The sequence below is a fragment of the Ammospiza nelsoni genome, chromosome 7, assembly GCF_027579445.1.
Source record: "Ammospiza nelsoni isolate bAmmNel1 chromosome 7, bAmmNel1.pri, whole genome shotgun sequence".
NCBI lineage: Eukaryota > Metazoa > Chordata > Aves > Passeriformes > Passerellidae > Ammospiza > Ammospiza nelsoni.
Window position 1 is genome coordinate 14,834,996 of NC_080639.1, and position 25,519 is coordinate 14,860,514.

The following is a 25,519-nucleotide window of genomic DNA, read 5'->3' on the forward strand; positions in this document are numbered from 1 at the left end:
GGCCCATGAGACACACAAGGCCAAGTGCCACAACTGGGCGACCCCAGCTCACCCTTTTTCAACAAATACTTTTCTGTGCAGCTCAGGATTCCTATGGCTTCGGATTGACCAGGGTGGGAATGGCCCATACCTGCCCAAAAGACAAGCATTTAGTCTTTAAGTAAAAAATGCTCTTTTTGCTAAATTTTAAAACTCTGGACCCTTTTATACCCTCCTCTCTGGCTTACACATTGCTTACATTTGGCACTTGGTTCCTCAGGACATGCACAGTAATATCTTCCTTTGATCCTTTAGAGGGAGAGGCAGATTGCTCAGCATCTCTCTCCTCTCTCTGTCTGTTGACTCAGGCCAGCTCTGAGAGTGAGATGTGAGGGACACAGAGGTATGGGCTTAATTTTCCCATTTTCAACTTTGCATATTGCTATACTGAGAATTCTGAAAGATTGCAAGTTGCCATAAGGGAACATTCACCCTGAAACAAGGAAGATTTATTTTTCAATTAATTAATTATCGTTATAGAAATTAGGATCTTCCACAGTTGGCCCCCAAACAGCATCTCCAAAAATAAAAAAAAGCTGGATCAGACTTTGGGGCTTTGGACTTTGCTCCTATGTAATAAAAGAGCTCTGGTTTTTATTGGTATTTTTTTAAAACTGCAACAAGATACAGCTCTGAATCTATTCTTGCTAAACAAAGGAAAACTGTATTCGTTTTCGTCAGACCAGCACTTTGAAATTCCCCAAGATAAGTCACATAAATAAGTGAAGAATTATACTTGGCAATGAATTTGGCATCAGACTTTAATGTTTCATAGTTCTGGGCTGAGAAAATAAGTTGAGCAAAGTCTCTAGAACCTTTCCAGAGATATACTTGGGGTGTTTGGATATACTTGACAGCACCATCTTCACGGGAAGAAAAAAGACGAAATTGTTTATTCGAAATGCGAGAAAGGGTTTCACCGTGTGACATGCCTGACATTTAAGTGATAATAGTGTTGTGCATCTGCTCTTTTGGCTTTGGTCTGACACCTAGGCTCTGCCACAGTGCAGCTTAGCACTGTCATGGCACAGCCTTGATGACTAAACTCAGAGATGTGACTTACCACCCATTTCAGGAACATATGGGCCACAGATCACTCAGCCGCTGCTGCAGGCTCGGAAATGCAAAGCGGCTCAGGCAAAGACCCTGTGAGTTCCCCAGCTGCACAAGGTGGCTGTGCAGGCTGCACCATCCTTAGGGATGCCATTTGCATTACAGAAATTGTGGCTAATTAGAAATAAACAGAAAAAATGCTTGATTTACAAAGAAATGTGTGATTTTGCCAGCTAATTTTTTTTCCACTCTAACTTAACATTCACAGAATACACTGATCATGCTAATGCTTTCACTATATTCATTAATAAGGAAAATTTACATTTATATAGCACCTCTCTTAGTTAAGAATTCCAAAGCTTTCAGCAAAATATACACAAAAAATTACTTCTATTTCACTGAATATAGTCATCGTTGGAATGAAAGTCAACAATTGTGAAGCAGTGCAGAAGAACATTACACAACAGTTGTAAATAAGACACAAAGTAAAGCCCCCAAAAACCCAAAGCAAAAAGCCCCTGAGATGCCAGATGCAAGCGGAGGTAAATGGGACATTAGTGCACAAGGAGCAATGTGAAGCAGATCTCTGTGTGCCCTGAGGAGCAGTGTTGGAGGCAGCAAACATACTTCATCCTGATTACAGCAACAGAGTCCATACATGTGCAGCCTGTTGCTTTCCTGCACGCTGAAGGATATTCTCAGCTTAAACTGTGAATCTACAGCAAAGAATGAACCAGGAATACCCGATGGATTCCTGGATGAGAAAAGGGAAAGCATGTGCAAAATGTGAACAGCTCTTTTCTGTCCACTAAGTTTCATACTTTACAAACGGCCTTCCATTTTTAAAAGGCATTAATTATGCTAAGACATTATTCTGCAAAAATAACATAAAATAAAAATTAACTTCTTGTTTCAAACAATGCATTTTAATTCTCAATCATAATGATACATAACTGGAGCTCTCAGACTGAAATGAAGTAATCTATTCACTCTGCGTTCAAATCCTCCTTCTATTCCTAGCCCCATTTACTTTAGTCACTGATCAAGTCTCCATGCACTATATTACAACTTGAGAGTCACATGTGGGAGAAAAAAGCATCCATCTGAAGTAAAATTAATAGCAAAACTCTGAGAGAAAGCATGCATGGGCTAGCAAGAGCAAAGCATGAGTGTTTATGTGACCAATGTGTTGATAAATGTTCAGCCCCACAAACACAAAATAACCGTGGCTTGGCTTACAACCATCCATTATAACCCTTTCCCATCATTCTGAGGCACACAAGGTAGTTTTCATACTTGACCCTTGGAAGCAGATTGTTTTCTTAATTAACGTGTTATCCAGGGATTTTTCTTTCCACATCTCTTTCTCCTTTCACTACTCTCCCTCTAACACAGAAAGATTTCCTTGCCTGAAGTTGACACTTTATTCAACAACTGTTGGCTGAGACCTCACGACCCACTGCATAAATTCACATAGAATTATTCATGTTTGGCACATTTCTGCTGGTGAATAACAACACCATTTTGTCTCTCAGACAAAGAAAAGAAAGATTTAAAAAAAAGAACAAAGCCTAATAAGAATCTCACATTTCCTATTTTTTTCTTAATCTGGTTACAAGCCTGAGAAATTCAACAAAGCAAAGTTATGGACTGTTGGTCTTTCAGTACAGATGGAACAGCATCTCAAGTGTGACTTCTGATCATGGGCTCAGCTATAAGGTAACTTTTCCTGCCTGCTTGATGTTTTGGGTTTAGTTTTTCCAACTGAGTATCATGTTGCCATGCAATTACAGCTAAATCCACATTAAAATCCAGGATCCCAATACCAAATCCAAACTTGGTTGGGAATTCAATCTTGTCCCCATAGCAAGTCAAGAGTTCATACAGTGTAGTCAAAACCACAATACAAACAATGCACTAGAAGAAGGCATTTCTTTTTTCTGCAAGGAAAGACAATCTATAGGCCTCACTTCAAAACTGATGATATATTTAAAACGTAAAGTTATAAAATCCTGTTAAAACTGAAATTACAAAGCAACTTTTATAACAATGTCTTAGTCTAGCTGAGTTACACATGTATATGTTCATATTTGGAGGATATACACACCTGAATTTAGACATCTTCCACTGGGAATTCTCAGATCTTGGTTTATTGAGTCAGCACAAACTCAGTTTCTGATCCCTTTACTACATGCAACTTTCGTTTGACTTCAGTTACAACTGCCTCAAGACTTTTCTAGTAAAGTGCAGCCCCCTAGCTGGTAAAAAGCTGGGATCACTACCTCTTTTTTATGTAGTAGGGGAGGAGTTAATGAAATGGAATAAAAAAACCACCCCTGTCATTATGTTTGGAAAGAATTTTACCATACTGTATTTTGGTGAGAAAGAGAGAGATACATGGCCCATTCCCTGCTCTGAACTTAGATTTACGTCAGAAGTGTTTTATTATATTTATAAGTATTTATAACAATGACTCAGTAGATGTTTTTAAAGTACTATGATGCCACAAACTGGAAACACTCCTATATCTGTGCTGACATATTTCTCCAAAATTAACGAGTGTGGTATTACATGGCACGGATTGAGGCTATGGGGAGACACTACAGATTGTAACATGAACTCACAGCATGTACAGTTACTGAAGACCCCCATGTCTGTCCTCTGTCTGTCCTCTTCCTTTCACACAGACTTGCCCACACACTTGTACTTTGGTTTGAAAAAGCCAAGACTGATATACTAATGCCACAAATGAAGTCTCATGTTCTTTTAGCCCCAAATTCCAGAAGCAACCAGTTTTAAAATCATTGTAATGGTGGGTACTTATCAACTCAAAGGAATTTTGGTTTCGCCTTTAACCCAGAAAAAAACTTGACCAGCTTTCTTTAATGCTGGAAGCTTGACAGTAAGGATTAAAAATTGTTCTTCCCTTCCCATTTAGTTATTGGAAAGGCTGTGAAAGGCAATCAGTCTTGTGGAGCCACACTTCACAGTCTGCATAAAAATGCCATGATTCTCAGTCCTCTCCCCAAACTAATTGAAAGTGTGTAATATCACACAGCTGGGAAAATCTAAACCATAAACATATACAATATATCATGCTATCACACAAAACCTGTTACTAATAGACACTTGATGATCTACAGGATTGAAAGAGATCTGAAAACTGAGATTATTTTTGCTGCAGGGTAAGAACTTTTCCCGATTGAAAGAGGAAAAAACACTCTTTCAGCAGTGCAGGAATTGGACTGCAGTCAGTTCATTCATTCTGTTTGTGAAATATGGACTTTTCTTTAATGATTTCTGTTTGACTGCTGTCTTGCTCAGATGCTCTGGGGTTACTGCAGCAGCAAATCTTGCTTTTGGTAAGAGGAAATTCATGGCTTTCTAGCCAGTAAATTCAGGGGTTTGGGCCATCAGAACAGTCCCATGTCTGACTCCCCTGCCGAGGCCCAGGCTCCCTCCCTACCCAGATGACATTTTTTGTAATGCCAGGTGGCAATATTACCTGTCACCAGAAGTCTGTGGGTAGTGCTGCTTGTTTATTTTTGCATACAATCCTTCCAAGTGCTCCCTCTCCATTGGTGCTGAGGAAGAATCCCGCAGATAAACAAAGGTTTCTCCTACTGCAGGTGATGAGGGTCTGTAGATGCCTCCTGGGGGATAAGCCTCTCGGAAGTGGTTCACTCTGGCATAGTTTGGATCCACCTCATCATCATCAATGTCAGGTCCTCCAGGACCAGCAGAAAAATCACTCAGGCCCCTCAGTTGCTTTTGCCGTAACTCCTGATGCTTTGCACCAATCCTAAAAATGAAAAGCAAAGAACAAATGTAAAATGGGATCTGCTTCAACAGTAACCATCATGGAAATCTGAAACACCAACCCTGAACCCAACCATTTAGAGCTTTCAGTACACTGTGAAACTGGTGCCAGATAAAACAGAGTGGTTCATGCAGGAATTTTGTTCTTTATCTCTGGCAAATCACCTTTGTAACCAAGCTTGGTCACCATTCTGATGAAAAAAAATTAATGCTGAATATAGTGAGGCTTTTCACAAGTGTGGATGCATGAACAAATACAGGTTTAATTCTACACCTACCTTCCACATTGCAGCTGCACAGACCTAACCAAATCCTGGAACTTTTTATCTAAATTAGCCAGCAAAATTGTTACTGAACCCTGGTTACTTGACCCACCACGGTTCTCCTAAATAGATTAACTTGTGAAAAGTAGATTATATGTGAACATAAATGGAGAGATGGCACATTTGTCTCAAATCAAAGTACCTCAATTAATCTGCTGAAGATTTAATTTTTAAAAAAATGTATTTTGGGTAAATAAATGTGAAAATCACGCCTTATATAGCAGATAGGGACAAAATAAAACAGCAAAGAAATTAACAGAAATTTGACAGAAATGAATTGGTACATATAAGTGAATTAAAAACTGTTACTGGCAGTATTCCACTGTGATAAAGCCTTAAATGGTATTACAAAATGCTGCTGCTAATCAGGGCCATTGTGTAATCTCTTTGGAATAGTAAAACATATTCAGGTAAATTTCAAGTTAAGATGATATTCAATGATTCAATATTCCTGCTGGAGAAAAAAAAATGTACAGCAAGACTGCGAGCTCTTCTGTTAACTGCTCAGCTATTCTTCAACAGAGTGTAATTAAGTGCAGTGAGATGGATCTGGCAGAATGCTGACCACAGTATGTAATAAATAGGATTTACAGAAAATAGTGGAGCATGGAAGAAGAAACAAGGAACAGAAGAAAGATACAGAGATGCAATGCCTGACAGAAGTCAACATTTGCTTTTGACTGTAACTGGAAGTGCAACAGCAGTGTAGAAAGAACAGAATAATTTGTACCACAGCAGTAAAAGTGAAAAGGGTCTGGCAGACTTGGTTAACCAAGTAAGGCTTAATGGCCTCAGAACCCTGCATATTGAAAATTGAAGGTGTTCAGGAGAAAGTCTTTAAAAGGCATGGAGAAAAATGTTCCCTAGAAAAATGACGAGCACACTGGGAGCTTCCATCTGACAGACAGGAACTACTAAGTGCAGAATGGGATTCATACTAGTTATTTTGTTTCACTAGATTTGTATCATAAAACAAATGCTAATACTTTGGAAATAATGTGTAGATAAAAAGGTTCACAAATAATTCTAACAAGAACAACATGCCTTTCTAGACAAGTACTTGAGTACATCAATGTGTACCACTCATACTTTCCTGTTTCACATCTCCATTAATTGTGCTGGGTGATGCTGGTTTTCAACACTTAAAACGTAATCATACTTTAGAGCAGGAGGAGTTTTCACAGATGATACAATTGTCAAGGGTATGGGTGCCTCCTATTCATTCTGCCTTCCCTCAGTGAAGCAGATGAGCTTTCTCCTCTCTGATACTCAAATCCTGTGTGCCCCACCTTGGGTAGCATGTGCTTTGGTTGAGCTTTGGGTGCCTCAACATAAAAAGGACATCAAAATGTTGGAGTGTGTCCAGAGGAGGGAAACCAAGATGATGAAAGGCCTCGAGGGCGAGACTTAGCAGTGCAGCTGAGGTCACTCATTTTGTTTAACCCGGGAAACTGTGGAGTGTTTCATCCTCAATTAGAGACCAAAACCCCCTAAACACAGAATTCAGTGCAGGAATATAAGGAATGAGATACAAGTCCTATGGCACACATGGGTACACATACACACAGTATACAGGCAGAAAAATGGGAGCACACTACATTTCAAGGAATGGTTGTATCACATGTCAGTTCAGAAGGCACAGCACAGACCCGAGATGAGTCACAGCAATTTCTCAGAAAATGATGAGCCTTCATGTTCCCTGGACCAGTACATCACTGGTCCCCCAGGTATTTGAGACTGCTTTGAAAGCAAGAGTAGTGCAGCCAGCAGCATCACGCTAATCTTGCTTTCATGTCTGATAGAAAGAGTAATTTGTCCTGCTATCAATACTGGTATATTCTGCACAACAAAAGCTGGAATTAGGTCACCACAATTTTCTTTTGTTCCCATGAATAAGCCTAGCTTCTTCAGCTTCTCCTTCTGAGCACAATCTTCAATTGCTGCCAGTATTATAAGTCAAATTTTCTCAAAAACAATTATTTCCATTCTATATTATATGGACCAGTCAATACCCAGCTATGTGAAATTCTTTATGATCAAGAATTTCATCCTTTCAATACATCTATTACAACTACATTATATTTCTTGTTTTCTTTTTACTCTTCTGCACAAATCTATAAAATTTGCTCAGTGATCTCTTTTTCATTTCAATCCAAATGTTCAAATATAGGGAAACAAACTATCAGATTGCTGTTTTTTCTTTCTTTGTATTTACCTGTCCTTTTATGCCTTCTCACATGTTTTTCACGTGTGAAATTTCTCACATTTTTGTGAAGTTTTAAATTTCCACACTGTATTTCGGCATCGTGTTTTCACAGTTTTAAAGCAATCTTATCCATAGCACATACCAGCAGGTCCTCAAGAGTTCTTTAGTGAGGGGAAAAAAAATTGCTGTTCCTTCCATAACTTCTTTAATGCTCTGCCAACTCTACTAAGCAGGTCATTTCTCTGTATCCCCCTCTAGTCATTCACCGTTTCTCCGCCTGCCTTTGAAATTCTCCCTATCAGAAACAGCAAAATCTTTATTCCCTATCCCAACCCCTGCCCCCCAAATCAACCTACCAACCTAAAAATCCAAGACTTTTAAATTAACACAACTGTAACTCCAAACAACTCATTGAACAGTTACTACAAGACAGCCCCCAACTTGCAGCACTGGATGGGTCTGGTTAAACAACTGGTGTAAATTATTAAGAAAGATAAAATGCTCCTCAGCACTACGATGCTGGCAGTAAAACAAGAGCTGAGGAGAGGTGCAGATCACCATCTCAACAATTCAGTGACGCACTAAAGTTTCTACAAACTTCCTGATGAGAGAAAGGGAAAAGAAAAAGTCATACAGAATAAAGGGAAATTAACATATTTCCTTTTGTATCTCATGACCACCTGCACACTGTGCTCTGCAGTTAAATCCCTGCACAATGGCACCAACTCCCCTTAGCTATGTTTCTGTAAAAACAGAGCCTTGGCACAGAAGCAGCCAGGACAGGCAACAGCAGTGCCATATCAGGAAATGCCCTTTCTTTTTTTTCTTGCAACCCATCTTTTTCTCAATAGCATTCAAACATGTATCCTACTCTAGTCATTCCCCACAACAAATAGGTTGGACTCGATCTCAAAGGTCTTTTCCAACCTAGTTGATTCTAGGTGAAATAATTTCAGAAAATATACAGTTTGATAAAAACATATATAACCTTAATAGAACTCCAGACAACTTTCTGAAAACATGTTGTATTTGTAGAAGTGAAATGAAGACAGAATCCCTATATATACTGTACTTCTGGAAGTAGGACACTGTATTCTGAAAACTTCTGTATATCTCATGTGCTGTTCAGTAGCACACCCCCAAAGCTATAAATCAAGGAATGCTCTCATTTATCCTTCAGATACTCTTCCCATCTGACATAGCTGCTCAAATCATACATGGTCAGTTCTCATCTAGCAACACATGAAAAGATGCACACAACTAGAGTGCAGCAGCCAGGAAAGGGTTAACAGCCTAAACAGCTCCTTCCAGCTGCAGCTCAGACACAGGATTGAGTTACTGTGGCTTAACAAGTTATTGTGTTTCTGCTGAGCTACTGTCAATGACCACATATGTATTCACCGCCTGTGACAAACACAATGTAAAGTGCTTTAGCCTGACATCGGTGACAGAGACACTGACAGGCAAAAGCTGGATTAAAAGACTGTAGAATACACAGTGAAGCAGCTGCAGCAAGGGATGTGAACTACCTCAAGAAAACTTCAGAAGAGCTGAGCAGAAGTGACTTTTGGAGAAGACCCAGAAATGCTTTTGGGAATGGAATGTGGGGGCTATGAAAAGCTGTAAGAGATACGTCTCATCTCTTGGCCCAGCAGTTGTAAGCTGGGTGGGTGGGTTGTGAGTGGGCAACAAGAAAATGCTGAAGCTTCTAAGACTCTGTGAAAATTAAAATACAGGACTTAATGTTACTAATTCAGCAGCCCAAAGAGGGCCAGGGTCATTAAAAGCTGTGGAGCCAAAGATGGCCTTCACTGGGAAATAAACTGCAAGACACCAGCTGCAGCCCAACCTGCACTTCTGGGAGCCCAGCAGCAGCCCCAGCTCAAAATGAGCTTTGCACACTGAGGCAGGGGCTAATGAGGGTCCCTGTGCATCAGCTCGAGACTCAGACTCTCCTGTCTACCAGGCTGGACACAGGGTGCCCGCTCCCCAACAGGAGACACCCGAAGCAACTCAGTGGCACTGACAGCCACCAGGTCTGACCAGAGTGAAAAACCTGCACGGGCAAGCTTGGCCCAGGAGGGACCATGGCCTCTCTTACTTGGAGACCTGCAAGGCTGCATTTCACATCACAACAGCTGAATGTAGGGATAACCAAAACAAGCCCACAACAAAAGGCACATTTTCGGAGGTGTTTGAACTCCTCCTCCATGGCACTCCCCATGAGCTCTGAGAAAACCCTGTTTCTTCTGACTTTCCAGTGAAAGAGTAGAAGCGATGTAACTTTTTTTTTCTAATTTACCATGCACTGACCATGTATTTAGTACTGAGCAGAGCACAAAGAATGACATGTTTTGAGCACTAAGGTGCATATCTAAGTAGTCAAACACAGGACCCAAAAAGTATTTGCTAACCAAAATAATGTATAAACAAAGGGACTTCATTTATACTTCAGACGAACATAGCAAAATTGCTGATATGGTGGTGTAAAAGAACCAGTCTTTGTGGAAGCATGAGCAGCATGAATGAGCAAGATTCTGTTGAAGTCAATGAAAGATGTCCCTGGGGGAGAACAAAGAATAAAAGCAGAGACAAAACATGTAACAGAAAACGGGCCACAGGTCTTTAGGATAATTTCTATTCCATTTGCAATAAGAGGAGCAGAATAAAAGTAGCGAATTGAGTGTGCATACCACCACTTTAAAGTATACCTAAACTTAAGAGGACCTAATCTTTAAAGTACTCTGAGATGACTGAGATGCTAAACATTCTACTCAGTTGTTCCTTGAGAACAGCAGAATAAAAACTACTTTATAGCTTTTTTCTCCACTCATGTGACTCTCTCTGAGATCTACATACTCTAATGATTACTCAATTTACATCTGATTTAGTATCTGCTTTTGTCTCATTTACCTAATTCATACATATATTGAGTAACGGGTTGTCTAGGGGCACGCAGCCTATTTCTGCAGGAGGTCACTTAGATTTCCACTGGGTTTAATGTTTTAATTCCTTTTTAGCTGCTAGCAAAATATATTTTGGTAACTAAAATATTGTTTTTTCATTCATTTACATAATGGTGAAATGAATACATCTTTTCTTCAGACATTCATAAGCCATAATCACTGATGGGAATGGGTATATTTCAGTTGAGTATCAGAGAAGATAATTTCAGTACAGTGCTTTTAATTTTTTAAAATTTCATAATTGTTTTACAGACAGGCCTATAATGACATTAACAATTCTATTCAAACCTGCCTCTTTTATCAGGAGAACACTCATTTTTATTTTTTCAAACAACATCACCTAACAAAACTCAAGAGGCAGGTGACCCTCATAGTTAAAAAAAAAATTAAAAAAAACACCTCTTGCCAGCAAATTGAGGACATCTGATATGGACTCACAAAGAATCAAACAATATTTAATTTAATATTATCTTTCAGGGTATTCTACTGGAGCCATATTTGTCAGAAACATCCTCCCTATAAGCTATGCAAATCTTTCTTCATTCCAGCTCATTCTATTGTGCTGGATTTGAACATCTCCCCCATAATTAGTATCTGTAATTGTAAATAAGAATAGAAACAGTCTCAGAAATAAAGAAAGACAAGCCACAAATTCAAGGGAGTTAGAGACTCAGGGTAACAAGATACAGCTCTTGTAGCATCATTAAATGCCCCAAAGACAAAAACCCACCAATCCATAAAATGTTGCCTGTTCCAGAAAACTATCCTGTGCCTGTAAAATACTGAACTGACCAAAGAAGCTGCCTTTGGAGTGTTGTAAGAAAAGAAAGGGAGAACAGAAAAACCTAAGGAGGAGATAGAGCAATGCCAATCTTAAAATTTAAGATTATGAGAAACCGAAGATGAAACATAGCCCTTTCCTACCACAAAATGAGGAATGGGAGCTTTGGATAGACAAGACTGAGGTCTTAATGTTCTTCCATTTATTTCAGAGGTGACAAGGAGTGATTACCAGCTTACACAGGATCCTGCCCTCTAAAGAAAATCCTGGCTCTAATGAGGTCAGTGTTTTCTCCTGTCCTATGAACTTCAATGAGAACATGATTTTTACCCTTGCTGTTAAATCAGAGAAAGCTTTTCTGCCTGTCCACATTAGTTGTACAGTGGGTATGAAATGCAGCAGATTAAGAAAGCAAACTATCAGATAAACCAAGTATTTTATAGTCTATAGTTTACTGCATTATATAATTTTCTTTACTCACAACTACCCTGGAGTTATCATCTTGAAGTGACAATATCAGTAAAATTTAGATTATAAGGAACCCTCTGAAGGTTATCCTGCTCAATCTCCTGCTGAAAACAAGGCTGACTGCACAGATCAGGTTTCTCAGTCTCCTGCAAATAGGATGTTCCTTGTTTTGTGACAATGGCAATTAAAGAGTGGAAACATTCCAGGTTTGTCAGAATTACTTTGACATCTTTCACCTGAGATGTTGTGACACCTTTAAGAGCTCCTCCCTGCAAAATGGCCTTGAATCTGCAGAGACTTTGCACCCCTTAGCTGCAGTTGCAAGGCCCAGCTCCCAGTGGTGATTTAAAGGAAGTCTCGGGCTGCTGTCATTTGCACTTTGGTGTTAAGAAGATATGTAAGGTGCTGTGCATATCATACCTGAGTCCCTTTTGTGAACATTAACTCACTCTGGAACAAACAGTCAGGAAAAGAGAATTAAAATAACAATACTCTTGGAAAAGAAGACTTAATTTTGCATATGCTTTGGATACTGAGAACTTAATGTCAGGAAGGTACATAATACCAATTGCAGTCAAAGCCACATAATCATCCCTCCAACCTCTCCAACTGACACATCAAACTGTTTCAGAGAAGTTCATCAGATAAACAGAGAACAAGTATAAAGCAACCACAGTACACCTGCAGAAAAGCTGTGGGGAGACAGAGACATCCACCTATGAACTGAATTGCTGCCAGTGACTGTCTTGGCTCCAGCAATTGCTGTAGCAGGTATCAATCAAAACTACAGAGGATTGGTAACACTGTCTTAAGAAAAATACCAGAGACATTGTCTTGACCATGGGAAGGCACAACATTGATCTAACACCTCGTGAAAACCCAACATTCACATCCACATCCTGTAACACAACTCAGGACAGACCCAGGAAAACTGGCACCTGCTGAGTCCCCAGGGCCACCTCTGTCAGTAAGGGAGTATTCCTGGGACATCTCCTGAGCAGGTACTTGCAGCTCCACTTCCTAGTGACACCTCATGAGTTCACACAACCATCTCTGCAACTGCATGAACATTATGCCTTCATGTGAATGAAATCCTAGCAGTGGAAGGAACAAGCCTAGCTCCATGTGATATGATACTCCATGCACATTTCTTTACACTACACATGACACTGAACCTAGAACGCATTGAACAGAATTTCTCAGTACAAGAACAGGAACAGCCTCCATCTGTTAGTCTGGGATTCACAGGTTGCTTCTAATTAACATTCCTTGATTTGAAAGCAAAACTCAGCTTTGCCTGAGCAGTCAAAGCTTTAAGGCTTTCAGGTATCTTGGTTTAAGATCACTATGGAGATTTACACATGCAAACAGATTTCCTGCCAGTCTATACCCACGAGTTACATTCTCATTTTTATGCTGTAGTAGCTAAGGGAGTCTGAGAACAGGAATTCTGTGCTGTGGCACTACTTCAAAGTGCATGCCAACGATTTATGATAGACTGTCGTAAATCACAAATGGAAGGGCAAGGAATGAAATGCTGCTTCCAAGTAATTCTTATTGATTCCAGAGTGGGAAAAAGCTGACCTACATTCAGTACTGCATCAAAGAAATCCCTAGGCCAGGACAGTCCATCTCCTAGAAAACACTCATTTAGCCTGGTTGGCCAGTACCTGGGCCTGTTTCACTTCATTAGTTTGGTCTGTAAGTTTCTCGAGCATTTCAGGTTTACAGAACCAAAACAACCATCAAGTAATAAAACTCTGATATATACAGAAGAGAGCCATGCATTGGCCCATTTAAGCCATTGCCCCTGAGCTGCTCTGACCTCTTAGGTGGACAGGTGGCACACCTTGTGAAAACGTGTCTCCAGATGACACCAGTGTCTCAATGACGAGCAAAACAAGGATGCTTAATGGCTTGGATGAGACTTCCATGCTTAGATTCTGAGAGCACAGCTATGACACCAGGAAGTGCTATTTCCATCAGTGTGCAATGCCTGGAATCACGCTGTCACAGTTAAAGAAGAAGGCCAATTCCTTTGTTCCACTCTGTTATCATCAGTTCTTAACCTGCACAATCTGGGACCAACTGTAGACCTAGGGCTGTCTTAAAAATGTCCTCCAGCAGTAAAAAAGCCACATGAAACAGCTCTGAAATTGCTGTCTGGCTCTAAATGTTGCAACAAAACCTGTGGAAGTAGGTGAGACCCATTCACCTCGGCTACTCAGAACCAAACATCAATCTCCCAGTGTTCCATGGTAGGTTTTTATTACATGTTCTGGTATGCAGAGCAGCAGCAGATCTAAAATGAGAATCATTCAGAATCAATGGGTTGGGATTAATCTGTCCTCCTGTCCAGTGCAAGTGCTGCCACAGTAATAAACAGAAATCTGATAACTTCATACTGTCAGCACAAAATGAAACTATGACCTTGACCTGTGCAACAGCATCCAGTAATTTTTTCATAACTTCAACATAGCATACTATATGGCTATGATCTAATAAGAATCTAAAAGTAATTAACTGGAATTTTTGAAAACTGAAGCCTTAATCAAATATGTATTCTTATCAGGGTTGCAAGCCAGCAATAAATTGGGACATTTAAAAAACTGGGACCCAATCCAATTTGTGATCTGATCAGGGTTCAATGGTTATAATAAATTGGGAGTATTAAAACTGGGATCACATCCAACACTTTATTTTGTCTAAACCACAGGACCTAGCTGTGCTGTAAAGTCAGGAATACTCAATGAACAGATATACCATGTTGGATTAACCCTTAATAAATAATGATGCACAAGCTCAGGTGTCCCAAAAACATGTGGTTTAGCACAGAGCTTAATGGTGAGAATTGCAATTATGAACATTTTATCAGAGATCAATATGGACTTTAAACAGCCATAATAATGCTTTTAGACTTGGCAGGTGGAATGCACAGGAACAAAAGCTACATGGGGTCGCCAACAATGTGCATGTGTATGAACGTGCTCTAAGATGCACTATGTATGCATTTTAAAAAAATCTTACTTTGACTTTTGCAACAGTCTGAATTTCAACTTTTGATTCAAAGCAATTTGGCTTTTCTACCATACTGCCATATATCCATCTATTTTAATTTTCGTTTCCAGTAATGTACAAACTGTTTGTAATTAAATATAATAAAACAAATGCTGACAGAAAGGGAATGAAGTTTCACTCCCAAGTACTCTCTCCTCTCTAAGTGGACTCTAAATGTTTTTATTTCTGTAAGAGGTATCCCTTCGTGCAGGGATCTTGCAGCTGCAAAATTAAACTGTTGTTTGCCAAATACCAAAACCATATGTATTGATTTTTTAACTATGGGAACAGGCAACAAGCATCAGGGCTGATAAGACAAGAGAAATGCTCTTCAGTTGCTGGAAGGTTTCTGAAAAGTAAAGGAAAGTCAGTCTTTAACATAAAAACTGAAACCATTTAGTTTTACCCCTATTTGAGATACAGTATAACTTAAGCATTCAGTTCATACACTGAGAAAGCAGGGGCCAAATACTCCTTCTGCTTCTCTAACACTCGACTCAAACCTCAATACTACTAAAAAATTTTCCTCAATTAACTCCAATGTGGACTACAAAACCAAGACTGTTTTAACAAAACTACTCCAACAAAAATATGCAGAGGATTATTTTTCACATGGAGTGCCTCCTCATTAACTAACTCTCATGCTACTTTAAAAAATCCTCCAATTTTCAACAAGGTGCTTCATTTTGTAAATTTTATTCTAATGTCAAGTAAGCGTTCAATTCTGTTGGAAGAGAAATTTAGGTCTCAGTAGGAAAATCACAGTAAAATAATACTAAAGAAACAGGAAAAAATATTTTTCTTTCAATTGATAGTCACTTTATTTGTATTTAAAAGGCAAACAAATTATGATGTGTAAAACTCATGCATGTAATATATTTATCCAGTTCATTTTACAATGACTTTCAAATGTTAGAAAATGAAAAGAACCATAAATGAGTGGGAAAGAAATGGAGGAAGGGATGAAATCTTTTTTGAGGGAAGGAAAAGACAAGGCCTCTTCCAGTATTTAAAAATGTAGCAAACATCCTATCGTTAAAATGATAAATTCTGAGTAATTTACACTGAACACACTAAAAATACAGATTTGAGTCAGCTTGATCAAAATAACCCGCAGATATAGCATTTGTTTCTTCCTTTTATGGGCAGATTCTCAACCTTTGGAGCACATGCTTTATTACAGCCAAACTCTTTGAAGCATGAACAAAACAATGAGTTTATTTAAAATAAGGCCTCAGTCCAATGAAGCATGTGACTTGTGTCAGGAAGGACAAACCATCACCTCAAAGAACTGTACCCCCAGTTAAGTCAATACTCCTGAACTATCATGAGGCTCCTGTCTTTTCCCCACTCAAAATTCCCTGACATTGCATCACCTTGGCATAATGAAAACTAAAGGAGGTAGGGGGAGAAGAAAATAATTTAAAGGAGGTGCTGAATTCATATTCAATTTGACACAGATAAGGCTATTACTAAAGAAGGAATGCCTAACATCCAAAGTTCCTGTTCACTACTTGAAGCTTGCAGAAGTAGTAGTTGTATAATAAAGTATTGGCTTTGAAAAGAAAGGAAGCCTGAGGCTGAGATCTGGAATCAATTCTTAGCTTGACAGGGACTTTTCAGGAACCTGGACAAGCAGTTGCACTGCCTGCATGTCACATTCCCACCCAGAGGACACTTTTTTCCTGTCAGATTTTCTCTCTTCCACCTCAACTGTAAGTGCTTGGAGTCAGGCCCAAGCTTCCCTAACAGTAATGAACACAATGAGACCTTCATCTTGCTGGGGATTGCTAGGGAATAAAAGCAGTTAAAAAAAAAAAAAAAAAAAAGATATCAGCATTTCAGTGCAGGATGTGGGGCTGCTTCAGAGAACTGCAGCTACATGGCAGCACTGAGAATTGTTCTGAAAATTGAGACTGGGACAATGTGCAATAGAAATTACTAGGCTAGCAAAATAGTAAATTTATTTTCACTTTCTGAGGTTCAAATCTGAAACTTGGCAGCCCATAAAAAGAGTTGCCAGGCAAATTTATGCTGAGGACCAAAGTGCAAGCAAATCCTCTCCTTTTGGGAATCCTCTGCATTACAGAGTGAGCACTGAATACTCTGTCTGCATACGCCCACTAGCTCTAACACATTCTGGATGTGCCAGACTCGTTGCACATGCACTGTTCAATTCCTTCTCTGTGCAAGCAGGAAATCCAACCTGTTCCAGGCATGATGGGCTTACACTCATGCAGCACAACTTCACAAGAGCTGATGTCTCCCATCAGAACCAGTCACTGAGCTTGTACTGCACAGCACTGTGCACTGAACACATCTGACAGTTTTGCATGTCTAAAGCTTGTCAAAATTTCTGGAAGAAGGCTGTAGTCTGTACAGCAAGCCTATCCCTGGGATTTTGTGAAATATTGTTGTGCCTATCCCATACCAACCAAAAAACTGCAAAACTATGAGACACAGCCTAGTCCTGTAAACTGAAAATGCACTTCCTACCAAAAAATATTTCTCAGCTGAGATCTTGGAACAGTATTCTGTTTTTTGGAGAGCTGCCAAGCATATATTGCATGCAAAACCAACATCCAAAACCAAGCGAGTTCCACAGCTGCTAAGATGCTGAAAAGCACTTGATCATTAATCCTGTCACACCCAGCCCAAGAAGCAACTACTCTAACCTCTTCCACTAGTGTCCAAAATGGACAACATGGCCTCTGAAAAAAAAATAACAGTCAGATGACAAATCATAGTATCTTTTAGTATGGTAGGCAGTCAGCATTTAAGAAAACTGTTTAAACAAAGTATCTGACTTTAGGATTGTAATAATTGAATTGAGGATCTGAACAAGAATTAGTTATATAGCTAATCTTGGAAAAGTAAAATTAGATGTGCATTTTGCTATTCTAGAAAGGCTAAATGTTAGAAAAGCAATTTTAGCTTGTTCAAGATAATAAATATAGGATTTGATCACAGGTATCAGAGGACAAAACTTGCTGAATTTCTCTAATATTTTCTACTATTACATCCCCCATAATTTTAACATACGCTCATCTCAACCAACAAGAACATATCTGAAAATATGAATGTGTTCTACTAAGCTTCAGTTTTATAAATATGAGACCAAATATGCAGGATTGCAGTTAGTGAAGTCATAGAAGCAGATGATCTATGGTGTGAATGTGCCACAAGGTTTTCTTTGCCAATATGTGCATTAAAATCTTGGACTTGAATTACATTATAGAATTACTAAATCTTGGGACGAAGCTATAAAACTTGTCTTTACTGTCTTATTGAGCATCATCTTTAGGTGAACAGTCAACAACTAAGCAAAAAGACTGATCTACATTCAAGTCAGGTAATGCTTCCTTAGTGATTTTAATCAATTTCCCAAACAGTTTTTACCCATATAGGAGAAGTAGCTTCTTTATATAATTTTTCTCTAACTAAAATAGAGCCTCTTCTATTTTATGACCAGCTCAAGAAAGGTTCAATAGTAAGCCTGTAGGCAGTCTAATGTGGACAAACACACAGCCATGCTCTTACTTCATTTAGAAAGTTGAAGCAAATTGGTTGTTTTTATGGCACACGTTGCATACCTTTGAGGATAACATAGGGCAAATTTCTTTGCTATTTTTCTGGGCTTTTAAAAATTTTTTAATTTGAATCCCTCAGAGATATAAGATATACTACCTGATACAAAACTGTGATATTCCTATTCTTGTGCTTTACAGAAGAAGAATCAAATAAGTGAGTTAAAAATATCATCTTGGTTCATCCACTTCTCAATACACCTGCTGTTCTCCATTTCAGTCACAAACTCTTCCAGGTCAAAACTGAAATCATTACTAGAGAAACCAGGATGATGAAGACATTGAGCTGCCAGTTTCTAATGCAGCCGTACCAAGTTACTGTCAATCGGTGACTGTAATTAAAAAAAAGCACACAACTCTAAAGAAATATAAAGAACAATTATCTTGTGTCCAATTGGAATGTTAGACCTCTAGACAGAAGGGTTCATTCCTTCCAGCCTGCCAACATTTTAGTAAATGACACTGGCCCTTTAACAGATGGGATACATGCTTCTTAGCTTGCCAGGATCCTAATAAAAGACACTGGCTTCTTTAAAATGAAGGACACATACCTCTCAAATTGCCAGTATCCAAATTGGGAGTCAGCAGTTTAATATAAAGGCACTCATCAATCTGGCAAAAATCAAGGACACGGCACAGAAATTTTAAAACAAATGGTACAAAGTTTCTCCTGACACAACTTAGATGAACTAAATACTTAAGCACTGGCTAAGCATATCCAGTAGCAGTGCTGTAGTAACTAGATACCTTGCTAGCTTTTAAAGTAGTAAAAATTAGCAGCAGACTTCAAGGGTTTGGACTGACTTTCTTCCCCAATCAAATCCATTAGTTACCACTTATAGGGCTGACCATGCACTGCATGACTCAAATGAAAGCAGGGTGTCTTTTCCCTGGGCACTACGCAGTACCACAAAGGCTGACCCATGTGAAAACACTGCACAAAAGGAACCATGTCTGCTTCCATTCTCTCCCAGGAGCAGGACATTTCAGTAAAGGAGAGAGACCTCTGACAAGTTTTCTACTTGCATTGACAATGTATTACTACAACTTTTAAAGTTTTACAACATCTGCAGATACTTCTTGGGAGCCAGAAACTATGGGCTCTTCAACTTTTCTGACAGCAGCCATCAGAGGGAAACAAAGACCTTTTTCAGCATATGTGGTACTTCTGGATGTGTTGGAGAAAGGGAAAGAGGAGATTTCTGAACCTTGCTGACACTGACAAACTGTTTTCGGTTCCTGAAGAGTAGACATGGGGAAAAGCAGAAAACTGTAAAATCTCTTAATCTGGAAAGATAAGGAATTCACTAAGACCAGGCATAGAAAACTGTATTTTATGAACAGGACAGACTCCCGGGTCTTACCTCAGAAATACAACACCACCTAGCAGGCACTCACCCAGATTCTTGCCTTGCCCCTCTTGCCTGCCACCCCACTGCTGGCAGACTCCTGCCTCTGCAGACTGATTTGAACCATCTGAACCTGCTTTCTTCCAGGTGTTTCCTCAGCATATTCAACATTTGTTGCATATGTATTTCTGCAACACGAGGCTTATCAACAAACACTGTGCAGAAAAGAACACACCAAAGTACAAAAACTACTATCTGATGGCACAGCCAGCTGAAGCCAAAGAGGTCTGAAGTGCTAGAAAACAATGGCAGAAACTGTCAGGAGAGAAGGGAGGAGGTTCTTGCTGTAGAGAAGCTAAGGAGAAAATTACTAAGTCAGCTGGCCTTGGGAATGGGCAGAGGTGAAACAGGATTTGAAGGAACTGATTTTCACCAGCTAAAGCAGAAGCTGGGATTTGAATGCAACAGTGAAGTTCACAGAAACTGCAGAACAACAAGCTCCTGTCACACAGCAGCTCTGACTCGGCCAGGAGCAGCCCAATGCTCTGGTTTGCCTGGACCTGACTGCAGTGGGCATTGTCTGGGACAGGCTGGCTGCTCCTTCAGGAAACCCCTTGCTCTGAGGTTTCTCACCTGATGAACAAAGATGCTCCTGCCATTTACTCACCTTTCACGCTCATCTTTCATTTTCTCCAGCTCCTCCTCTTTAAGCATGCCTTGCTTTGGAATCCCCTTCTGATCTGCCTTGCCACTTTTATCTTCTTTCTTCTTTCCAAATCTGTTAAAGATATCAAAGAAGGAGTCATGAGGAAATAATTACAGAAGAAAAAACAGTACTTATCTATCATAAACCACAGAAATTTTAGGCAATCAAAACACTGAGTTTTTATCTTAGTGACTGTTAAATTTCCCACATTGGAAGATATGGTATCAGTATTACCTGGGCCATATATAAGAGGAAGGACTAGTTACAAATTGATTTGGACCCTGTACTTTTGGAAGCTATTGCTTGAAACTTAGTTGAAAAGCCCTGTCAAACCTGAAGTGCAGGGCATTGCAGAGCTGAAATATTACATGGCACATTTTAAAGTGGCTGAAGGCTCCTCTTGCCACATGACAGCTCTCTGAAAGTCATCTGCAGTGGCTGTGGTGTCAGCACCCAGACTGGGCCACCATTTTGCTCTTACCAGTAACTACTGTCTCTCATTCATGACGCCCCAATTTTAGCATTTGTTCTTTGTTTAAATGAGGATGCAATCAGAAAGAATAAAATCTTGCTTTGTTCTAAGAGTACAAATCTAGACAGTTCATAAGAGCTCTTTTTTAAACTTCTGGAGTTTTCTTTCTGCCTAGTAATATATCATCATGTAATATTTATGCTGTGAAAGTCCTCCAGAGGCCCCAGTGGGTTTGGGGCTTGCACTGTTGTTTTATACACTGTACAAATATGCATAACAAGTCTGCTTTACCCAGCCTACAAAAGGTGGCTGAACTGGGGAGCTGCATTTAATTTCTGGTGGAGTTAGACAGAATACTGGGGTCAAATATGCTCATGAATTATGGACCAAACAAAAAGTTTAAAAACCTCCCCTCCTCTGCACAAATTTAAAATTCTCAGTTTCACAAGTAAATGACCCATCTATATCTTCCACTGCAAATTAATGTGTCCTCATATGCATGACAACAATGTAAAGAAAATTAATTACTTCTTGATTAAATATACAATATTTATAAATATCACAAACTAATTACTCTGACTCAAAATCTCCAACTCTTCTGTGAAAGTCTGCAGCATTGCCCCCGTGATCTTTCTTATACCCTTTTTATTTTTCATGCCAGCCCAAACTGCCTCAAGTGGAACAGCTGAACTACTGTGACTATACTTAAGCTGTAAATCATTGACTTTATGCTTCTCCACAGGCAAAAGCAGAAATTTTGCAAATAGTCAGGCTCATAAGATAATGATCCAAATTTTTTGTGAATTTAATTAATAATTCTGAGCTTGTAGTCAAATGAAGTGACTGGGAACTCTGCAGCAAGTTTTCCAGACAATAAGAACTTGGTTAGAAAGGGAATGATGGATGTGAGAGACAGACACATAGCATGTGGCACTAATCATAAGGGCAAATACTACAGGTAGTAACATGAGATGCTTTATAGTGCCTCTGTCATGGACTGTGCTGGGGAGCAGAGAGCCTCCATGGTTTTCTCTTTTTTCCTATGTGCTGCTGTAGAGATAGATGGTGTCTTGCATTCTTTGAGGGATCCTTTGCTCAAAACACACACCTTGTCTACAAACAATCTTCAGGTCTTTTTTCATGGTCCCTACTCATTTCAGCACTTCCAGAAATACAGAATATACTTTCCACGCTTTTCCTGAGTGTACAGCAGCAGACTGATTTCACTGCTTCTTTCTGAGTTCCAGCAGTTCCAAGAGACTGGAGTCACACACCCCATGAGAATGTGGTGGTGGCAGTGAAGGCAACAGTCAGGAAACACAAGAGAGACAGAGGTTGTACATAGAGTGAGGAGAAACAAAGTAAGGTGGGTGAACAGGTATGAAATGACCCAGGTGAAAAAGAAAAGCCAAATGAAACTCTGCATATATTACTCTCTACAGAGATGCTGGGCAGCCAAACAAGAAATCACCTGGGTATGAGCACCAGCAGGCTGCTCCTGAAACACCCCTGCTTTCTGACACTTGGTCATGCTGGGAAGATCACACTGCAGTTTTCTCAGGAGGCCATATTAACACTTGCATCTTGGTCATACTCCAGCTCTGGTACTTTGTTTATATTCAGGCTGCCTGCTTTTCTCTCACAGTTTCAATTATAGGTTTGTGGAGTTTCATATTCAACTGTAGCATGTATTGATTTTGAAAACATTATTCTTGGGCATTTTGTATTGCTGCAGGGAGTTGAAGTTGGATATGTTGCATACTCAAGAGAAATGTAAAAACCCCAAGTCTTTAACACACATCCCTTCAAGTCTAGATATTATTTCTTGCTTACTGGAGAAATACATTTAAAATAAAATAAAGTGACAATTTTGATTGCAAGAACTGCCAACATGACAAACCTTACAAAAACAGTGCTGTTTGCTGGTAGAATTGCTCCTGCCATAAATTTGGCAAGTTTCAGTGTAATTATAAACTGGGAATAATGAGTTGGTCTTGACGAAAACAACTTTTGTTGTTGTGCTGCATTGAAGGCAGTGTGGCCAGCAGGCTGAGGGAGGTGATTTTGCCCTTACACCCCACTCTCATGGGACCCCATCCTGAGTGCTGCATCCAGCTCTGGGGGCCTCCAACATACAAAAGGGTGTGGAGCTGCTGGAGTGAGTCCAGAGGAAGCCACAAAGATGGTCAGAGGGCTGAAGCACCTCTCCTATCAAGAAAGGCTGAGAGAGCTGGGGTTGTTCAGCCTGGAGAAGAGAAAGTTCAATAAAGAGAGATCTTATTGCACCTTCCAGTACCTAAAGGGGGCTACAGAAGAGATGGACAGGGACTTTTCCCAAGGACAAGGAGCGATAGGACACAGGGGAATGGCTTTAAAGTGAAAAGGGGTAGGTTTAAATTAGATATTAGGAAGAAATTGCTCACTGAGCATGGTGAAGCACTGGAACAGGTTGCCCAGGGAAACTGGAGTTGCTGGAGGTGTTCAAGGCCAGGTTGGATGGGGCTTTGAGTAACCTGGGACAGTGGAATGTGTCCCTGCCCATGGCAAGGTGGAACTGGTGATCTTTAAGGTCACTTCCACCCAAACCATGATATGATTCTATGACTACTTCTTTGCAATTTTTTGCTTCAGATAGATTTGTTTGGGCTTAAAATTTTGACTTGTTACACTAAGTATGCAGCATGTAGCTTAACGCTAGGGAAATAGTCAGATGTAGCTTTTTTTTTTGGCCTGTTCTGCCCATTGCTAAACATCCATTCTCTTATTATTACTATTTTTCATTCTGTTCTCTTATTATGTTTTTCAGCTCAACAAAAATCTTCCACAAATATTAGAAAATAAAAGCACCACAAAATTTAACAGCATTAAGAAAAGAAATATACACAGACAGCATTAAACCACAAAGAACCCAGTATTATCTCTGCCTGAATTTATACACCCTGTCCTAAAAGTTATGGTCTGTTCACTGAGGTGTTCTAATTGCCATAGGCTTCTGATGACAAAATTAACTTCCAGCCATTGTAATTTTGCATGGGTTTGTGAGGTTTAATAGTCTCTGCTGCTTATTGGAACAACAAAAAAAAAGAGGTAGTAAGAGTACTTGCTGCATGATCAGATTAGGTTTGATCATATTATCAGTATGAGGGCCTCCACTGACTTCAACAAGAACAGGATAAAATCTATTGTCAAATTATACTATGGAATTAATCAAGTCCATATTAAAATTCTATAGAAACTGAATGGCTTTAGGATTTGAAAATGCCAATTCTCCAGGCAATGAATAATTGGACTGTGGTAAAATCTGCCTTCCATATTAATACTATTGTCAGCAGAACAAAAACATTACTGAAAAATTGTATGGTACACAAATTTTTAAAATGTCTGTTTTGCTATACTGTGCACAGTGAAATTTGCTTCAACTTAATATCTGATGGATTCATTACTCTGAAAAGATTTTATAACAAATGGAGAAATATAACTAGAAGAGCTGAAAACAAATGGATCAGCTCTATTTTCTCATTCTATAGCCATCTATAATCAATTTATGTCAAATTAAGCCACTGGTCATTGCAATGACAGTAAGGAAATAAATCCATGCCTTCCCAGGTTGAGTAAATGCCCCAGTTCTTTGATTATTCACTGTAAATGCCTGGGAAGCACAGTTTAAGATGTTACAGCCCTGTTTACCTTAGTATACTTTTCAGTTGGGAAAGTTAATATTCCAACTACTCAGAGCAGAGCTCTCCTGTAAATAAAAACATAAAGGGTTTTTCTTTATGTGAACAGATATTTGAGCGCTTCGTGCTTTTGGGAAAAGCCCATATGCAGCTGCTGAAAATATGCTGCGCAAGAGTGAGGCATTATCCTATTTCTATTAATTTCAAAGGGTGCCCTGCAAACAACTGAAATCATTCCCCTCAGAAACATTAAAGAAATAAAGTCTCTAAATACCAAAGGTATGTTGTCTTGCAGTATTTATTGCCATTCTATTTGCTGTAGCATTAAAGCATATGTATGCTTCTTTCCAAGGATTCTAAGAGATAAAAATGAAAACAAACCTACTACAGAACCTGCTCTGTTATTACTTGGGATAAATGTCTTGCATGCAAGACCTAAAGCTGTGGTCATGGCAACACTTCGTTTCCGTGTGGAGCCAGATCTCAAATGTGTTGATATTTGCTTCAAGGATTAAAAAGCAGGCAGGTCTATAGACCCAGACTTCTAAGCAGCAGAAACATCTGGTGGGTGGAACCTTGAAAGCTGCTTGCTGACTAAATTCAGCAATTTGGATTTCTTAGCTAATGCAGTTGCCCGAGATCAGGAGGTTCCACTACAGCTAACAAGGTACATAATGGAAGTACAAACATCTGTGGAAAACAATTCAGAAGAGCCTACGACACAGTCAAGCAAGGCACAAATCCTAACACTGTCAGAAAATCTTGACATCTCCAGAAATGATTTGTAAAAAACCAGAGTGATTTGTAAAGTACATATAACAAAAGCTCTGACTCTAAGTCATTTCACAGCAAAATGGGGAAAAATGCTGAGATTATTAAAGCAGGTCCCTTATGAAACGCTAGAAATAACTCTTAAAATTAAATTTAAATGTGAGTAAGAATGAATAAGTGAGAAAGAAAGATAAAGATACTAATAAGGTATGATTTTCAGGTCCACACAGGGACTATAAAAAGCT

General features: G+C 39.4%; 1 protein-coding gene across 2 annotated transcripts in view; it reads right to left on the reverse strand.

The window, feature by feature from the left end:
• The window catches only part of PARD3B (par-3 family cell polarity regulator beta), a 390,768-nt gene that overhangs the window by 76,574 nt on the left and 288,675 nt on the right, over positions 1-25,519 (reverse strand). For both annotated transcript variants that reach the window (XM_059475508.1, XM_059475509.1), the window contains 2 exons: positions 20,316-20,426; positions 4,598-4,894 (listed from right to left, as the gene is read on the reverse strand). In XM_059475508.1, coding sequence (XP_059331491.1) covers positions 4,598-4,894; positions 20,316-20,426 — 408 coding nt within the window. The remainder of the gene's footprint in view (positions 1-4,597; positions 4,895-20,315; positions 20,427-25,519) is intronic.